Below are 6,296 nucleotides of genomic sequence, written 5' to 3' on the forward strand. Positions count from 1 at the left end.
TACTGCAGCTATCAATGTGTTGACTGAATTTAGATGCCTACAGAGTTTGGGGTCAGATGAGCTGGAGTTTTGTGAACCCAGGGGTGCCTGATTCTGGGATTTGGATGCCTCAAAGGGCTGTTAGATACCTTTGTGAATCTAGCCCTTGGTGCCTAACACTCATTGAAATTCATTTGTGTTAGAAAAAAATGACCCTAACTCCCCAACCACTAGTTAACACAGTCAATTGGACAGAAACCTCTAATGAAGTTTGTGCAAAGTTTCTTTATTTGAAATGGACTGATTCCCATGGGACACCCTGAACCCAACAAAGTCCCATAGTTTACGAAAATATTTTCCTCCTTCTCAGTCTCCTCAGAGCCTCTTTAACGTCCTTGTTCCTCAGGCTGTAGACCAGAGGGTTTAAGATGGGTGTGAAGACTGTATAAACCAGGGCCATCACTCTATCCACATCACCCACGTGGCTGGACTTGGGCCGCAGGTACATGGCGCAGGTGGAGCCGTAGAACAAGATGACCACGGTGAGGTGGGAGGAACAGGTGGAGAAAGCTTTGCTCCTTCCATCGGGGGAAGTGGTCTTCAGGACGGTGGAGAGGATGCGGGCATAGGACACCAGCACCAGGAGGCAGGGGAATATAATGATTGACATGCTGATGAAGAGAATGGAGACCTCTATCCTGGAGGTGTCCCCACAGGCCAGCTTCAGCACGGGGTGGATGTCGCAGAAGAAGTGGTTGATCTCGCAGTAGGACAAAGAGAAGATCCAAGAGACGTTGCCCAGGGGCATAAGGATTCCGCAGATCCAGCAGGCAGCGACCATCTGGGCGCAGGCTGTGGGGTTCATTATGACGGGATAGTGCAGTGGGGAGCAGATGGCCCTGTAGCGGTCGTATGCCATGGCGGCCAGCAGGTAACACTCCGCCGTGCCAAGGAAGATCAGGAAATACATCTGGATGGCACAACCCGAGAAGGAGATGGTCTTCTCTTCTGAGACAAAGTTGAGCAACATCTTGGGCAGGGTGACTGAGGTGTAGCAGATCTCCAGGAAGGACAGGTTGCAGAGGAAGAAATACATGGGGGTGTGGAGGGCAGAGTCCAGCACTGTGATGAGTATGATGAGGCTGTTTCCCATCAGCGTGATGGTGTAGATAAGGAAGAAAAGCACACAGAGAATCACCTGTGTGTGGCGGTGATGGGAGAAGCCGAGGAAGGTGAATTGGGTCACGGTGCTGTGATTTCCCCAGGCGGTGGGTCTCATCTGCGCAAGAAGGAGGAAAAACGTATTGTGCGTCAGCCAGATCCCCAGGTTTAAATTGACCAGAGTAAATGGGCCGGATGCCCAGCTGGTGTAAATTGACATAGCTCCATGAAAACTCTCCTTCCTCCCTGACAACCACTGAAGTCAATTTTAGGGCTGTATTAAGTCTCAGATTTTCAAAGCTACCCAGGACATTTGAACACCCAATTCCCAATAAAATGAAGAAGAATGATCTTCAGGCTTTGAATATCTTAGTCAGGATAGACTTGAAAGGCAGCCAATGTAAAACGTCAGCATTCACACGCACTACTCCTTGGATCTATCAGTTCCACCTCTCTTCTGAATTAGCCACCGGAGGTGTCCTACAGAAATCTCCCGGCCGTCCTCTGGATCGGATGTTCAAGCTGAGTGCACATAAGTGGAGTGGCATTTAAAAGTTGCCTATGGAATGTGGACACCAATGGAAAAATCTTTGCCTCAGATAAAAGATAAATTATACACATAGAAAGGGAGGGATAATGTGGAAGTAGTGATCTCTCTATTTATCTAATCTGAAACCTCTGTCCCTCTATACCATTGCTTCAGTACTATCTATGGTATATTTGTAGGCGTGGCAGAATTCAAATATTTTAAATAAGTTTGATGGATAATATCAATGTTTTTTGTAATCCTTTTTTTGATTATCAATTTAAATGCCCACAGCTGTGCAAAATGATGGATTTGAAGGATGTTTTTATTTTTATTGATGTAAATTTTCACAGTTGAGGGAACGTAGAAAGGGATCAGAAAATAGGCTGCATGAGACAATATTTAATAACAATACGCATGGATACTCAAAATGTTAAAGCTTTATATCCTTTAAAACTCAGATTCACATGTCAAAGTAAATATATCTCTGTAAGTTCTCAGACAGCATTTTTCTTACATTGTCTAGCTGTATATTTGATTATTTGAATATTTTTTCATCGGTTTGATCAGTGAAATAGATGTTTACTGACATTTACCAATAAAAATCTGTATTTGTAAATCACCTGTCACTGGACAATGTAAGCTGTACATGACACAAGAAATTAGTGTGAAGAAAATAATTGCATTTTAGTTAGTTAGTGTTTGAAAATGAACCTCAAGGATCATAGTCTTCAGTGTGGTACTTATGACCGCCCATTCCCTGCTAGCTTTCACTTGAAATGTTAGAGTCTAAATGTCCTATCACTCACACTGGTGTAAATCAGGAGTAACTCTCTTTAGGTCCCTGTGGCTCATTCTACATACACTCACCCTGTTAAGAAAAAGCTGCACTGGTGAAAGTGGATTCTCCTCTCACTTAATCTGATTTTAATCTTTTTTTCTTGTACCTTGCTCTGACTCAATGTCTGATACCCACCTAGAGGATTCTCACCCCAGGGCCCCCAAATAGAAAATAGAATATTGTGTATGTAACATTAAAAGGGAAGGAGCTTCCTTCAAGCCCGCACTCTCCCCCAAAAGGTAATCTATGGGATGGAAAATAACCCTGCAGATTCCTACTGGCCATGTTTACTCTGGAAAAGAAGACGCTGAGGGGAGACCTGCTAAAAGTCTTCAGCTCTGTGAAGGGTTTAAAGAGGACGGTGATCAGTTTTTCTCCACGTCCACTGAAGGTAGACCAAGAAGTAATGGGCATACTCTGCAGAAAGAGAGACATGGGTTAGATATTGGGAAGTTAAGCTCTGGAACAGGCTTGCAAGGGATGTTGTGGAATTCTGATCATTGGAATATTTTAAGAACAAGTTGCTAAAAACACCTGCCAGGTCTGGTGTAGGTTTACTGGGTCCTACCTCAGTGCCCAGGGCTGGACTTTCTGACTTCTTGAGGTCCCTTCCAGTCCTATGTTGGTGGGTTCCCATGAATCTCTTCTCATTCACGCCAGCACAAATCAGGAGTAACTCCACTGGAACCTGTGAGGCTAATCCTCCTTTCCTTCACCTCAGGGCAATCAGGAGTCACTCTGGTGCAATCAGTGGAGTTGTAGTATCAGAGTCACGAGAATCAGGCTGAGTGTTATCGATCTATAGCTTGAACTTCTCATGGAGATCATCCAATTCAAAGAAAGCCTTTTAAACTGAATCCAATGGACCCACTCTGCTTTATCTTCAGTAGTGCAGGTCTGGATTCACAACAAGGTAACTGGGAGCAGAGCAGAGCTTAGTAGCACTCTTGCATTGGCACTTTTATTTTGAATGGATGGTGGGACACACCACAAATACGGTTCGGAGTTGCACTGGTGAACACGGTTAATTTCAATGGCTCTGTGTAACTGAGAGGATAATCTGACCCTGTGCTTCCTTGGCATCGTGTGAGATTCCAGGCAAAATAAATAAATAAACAGAAGACATACCTTTGGCACCAAGAGAGAAATCTGCAATGGATGAATGTGTGGGTGGAACAGAGAGACTTCACCTCCCTTCTGAGACTGCAGGGAGAGTATTCCTTCAGCTTTTGGTAGGCTGCCTTAGGATATTTTACCAACCCAACTACCAGACAGAAGACCTGAATCTTTGTGGTTCTGAAAGTCTCCTCCGATGAGCTCTGAACCTGAACAATCAGGGGACTGGGTCTTTATGCTCAGCTTTTCAAAACCGCCTAGGACTTTAGTCAGATGGCTCTCATTAACATTAATATAATCTTTGTGGACTGTGCACCAGGGGACCCAGCTATAATTGCTCATGCTACACTGGTTTTTATGTGTGCTTCGCTGATTTTTTCTGCTGTCTGTAGTGCACACACACATTATCATCAGCAAAATCACAATGAAAGTCATCCTAACAACTGGCATGCTTCAAAACAAATGTTGAGAAATTAGAGATGGCTCAAAGAAGAGCCACAGGAATGATGTGGGGGCTGGAAAACCCGGCTTACAGTCAGAATCTCATTCTATAATCAATAATAAAATCAATAAGGGCTCAAACTCTTTAGCTTAATCCATGGAACATTAAGGGATGACTTGGAGAAGCACTTACACAGGGAGAAACTATCTCATAACAAAGGGTGATATATCCTTCAGACAAAGTCAGAACAAGAGCCAATGGCTCAAAGCTGAAATGAGATGAATGGAGACTGGAAATCAGGTGGACATTTTTTACAATGAGGCTAGTAAGTCATTGGAACAGGTTCTTGAGGGATGAGATGAATTTTCCTTCACTTTGGAAGTCTTTAAATTAAGATTGGGGTGGGATTTGCAAAGATGCCCAAGAGGGTTCAACGTGCAACATCTCATTGAATTTTAATCCGATTGAAGCACCTAACTCCCTTAGGCGGGTGTAAAAATCTCAGCCTACATGTCTTTCTAAAGGGAATGTTCTAGTCCAGAAGTTACCGGGCTCAGAGCAGAAATAAGTGGGTAGCATTCTTTGGCCTGTGTTATATAAGGGTGATAAAGCTCCATTCCGGCCTTAACCATCTATGAATTATTGTGTAGTAGTTGTGGTGGGAGTGGCGTACCCCGAGGGCCTCAGCCACATCATACTCACCATCTTTCCACGCAGATACAACACGTACACAGGGGTTAGGTCTAATTCCCTCCAGAAGGAGCCAGCCGCCTCTTTCTGCTTCTAGATCTTAGGCAATTGTCTATTGGAAAATGCTAATTAAGTGGAAGTGCAAAACGTTCTGCGGGAATGCATTGATTTTGTCAAAGATTTTGATGGAAACCAGCCAGCAAGCTGGGCGGTTGGCAGATGGGTGAGGGGATGGCATGCCCAGCTCCCCCAGTTCTCAGGCCAGTGAACTGTTCATGTCCCAGGGATCCCCAGTTTGTCAGCTCCCCGAGATCCCTGGCTCGCCATCTGTTGGTTGACTGACACCCTGTGCTGTCCCAGCTCCATTCTGTCCAAATCTCCCACCTGGCTCCCCAGTCTGGTCAACTCTAAGCTTTTCACTCCCCGAGTGCCCACCTGATGGGCGGCCAGGTTGCTCATCACCTTTTGATTCCAGGCTGCCTGGTCAGTTCTTGTGCTGCCAGGTTGCTTGCAATCCCCATTGGCACTCATGGTGGTTAGATAAGTGGGTGGGCTCCCCAGCTGTCTGGCTTCTTGGGCTCCAAAGAAGTCCAGCTCCTTGGCCTCCTTCTCTCCGCTGCAAAGGAAATTGGGATCCCTGGCCTGCCTGCCTGGTGCAAAGGTGGAGAGATGTGCTCTCAGGCTGCCTGACTCCCTGGGTTGCTTGGCTCCTTGAGATATCCGGGCAGGCAAGGTGCACTGCTTGCAGCCCCAGCTGCCCCGGTGGCTTGCCAGCTTGGTCATCTCCCTGTATGAGATTTTTTGGGGAAAAAACTCATTTCCACCCCTAGTGAAGTGGAATTTTTTTAAATGTCCCTGCTACAGAAAACGTTGCATCTCCAACTTTTCATTCTGCTTTCAAATCGGGGCAGGGGAGCAGGAATAGGAAATGCAATATTTTTCACACAATGTAAGTGGTAGTTCCCACAGAACTCTTTCACTCACTCTGTCTCTGAAATAAAAGACATAGGGTCTGTGGAAGAGCTGGACCAGTGACCGTGATGTGGCCAATCTGGGCTGGCGGCCAGCGCCGTGTTCAGGAACCAGAGGCCAATGAGTGGGTCTGAAGTCAGGAGCCAGGTGTCAGAGCGGAAACAGGATCAGCATGGAGTCAGAAAAAAAAGAACCATAGCCTGGGGTTGGAGCCAGGGCAGTCAGCAACCAGGGCTGGGAACAGGGCAGGGCTGGACTTAGTGACTGGCCAGTTGACAAAGTTATGTAGGCACTAAACGGTGCAGGTAAGTAACTAGTGCAATTTTTTTTAAAATGCCACAACCATTTGGCACCGAATTACCAATGGTTTTAGGTACTTAGGCACTCGTTAGTATCCGTTAATAAATATGAACCCTTTCAGTTCTTTTTGTATATTTGATTCAGGTATATATCAACTATTCTTTAGAATCTTTATGATATGTAACCGTATTTGGGAGTTTATGCAGTAGGCTGTTTTTTAATAATCCATGGCTCATTCTTAACTATAAATCTCCAGATATTCTTGGAAA

The 6,296-nt window shown here is 45.3% G+C and overlaps 1 protein-coding gene across 1 annotated transcript; it reads right to left on the minus strand.

Annotated features, from left to right (window-relative positions):
• Positions 1–322: 322 nt before the first annotated feature.
• On the minus strand, positions 323–5,538 carry LOC137144852 (olfactory receptor 6N1-like). The gene is made up of 3 exons (XM_067535339.1): positions 5,191–5,538; positions 2,799–2,924; positions 323–1,258 (listed from the first exon to the last, which is right to left on the minus strand). The coding sequence occupies exons 1-3, from the start codon at positions 5,536–5,538 to the stop codon at positions 323–325; spliced, it is 1,410 nt and encodes a 469-aa protein (XP_067391440.1).
• Positions 5,539–6,296: the final 758 nt, after the last annotated feature.

Source organism: Emydura macquarii, unplaced genomic scaffold (assembly GCF_026122565.2).
Source record: "Emydura macquarii macquarii isolate MOO-44397 ecotype Brisbane River unplaced genomic scaffold, CSIRO-AGI_Emac_v2 contig_3487, whole genome shotgun sequence".
In the NCBI taxonomy this organism is placed as follows: domain Eukaryota; kingdom Metazoa; phylum Chordata; order Testudines; family Chelidae; genus Emydura; species Emydura macquarii.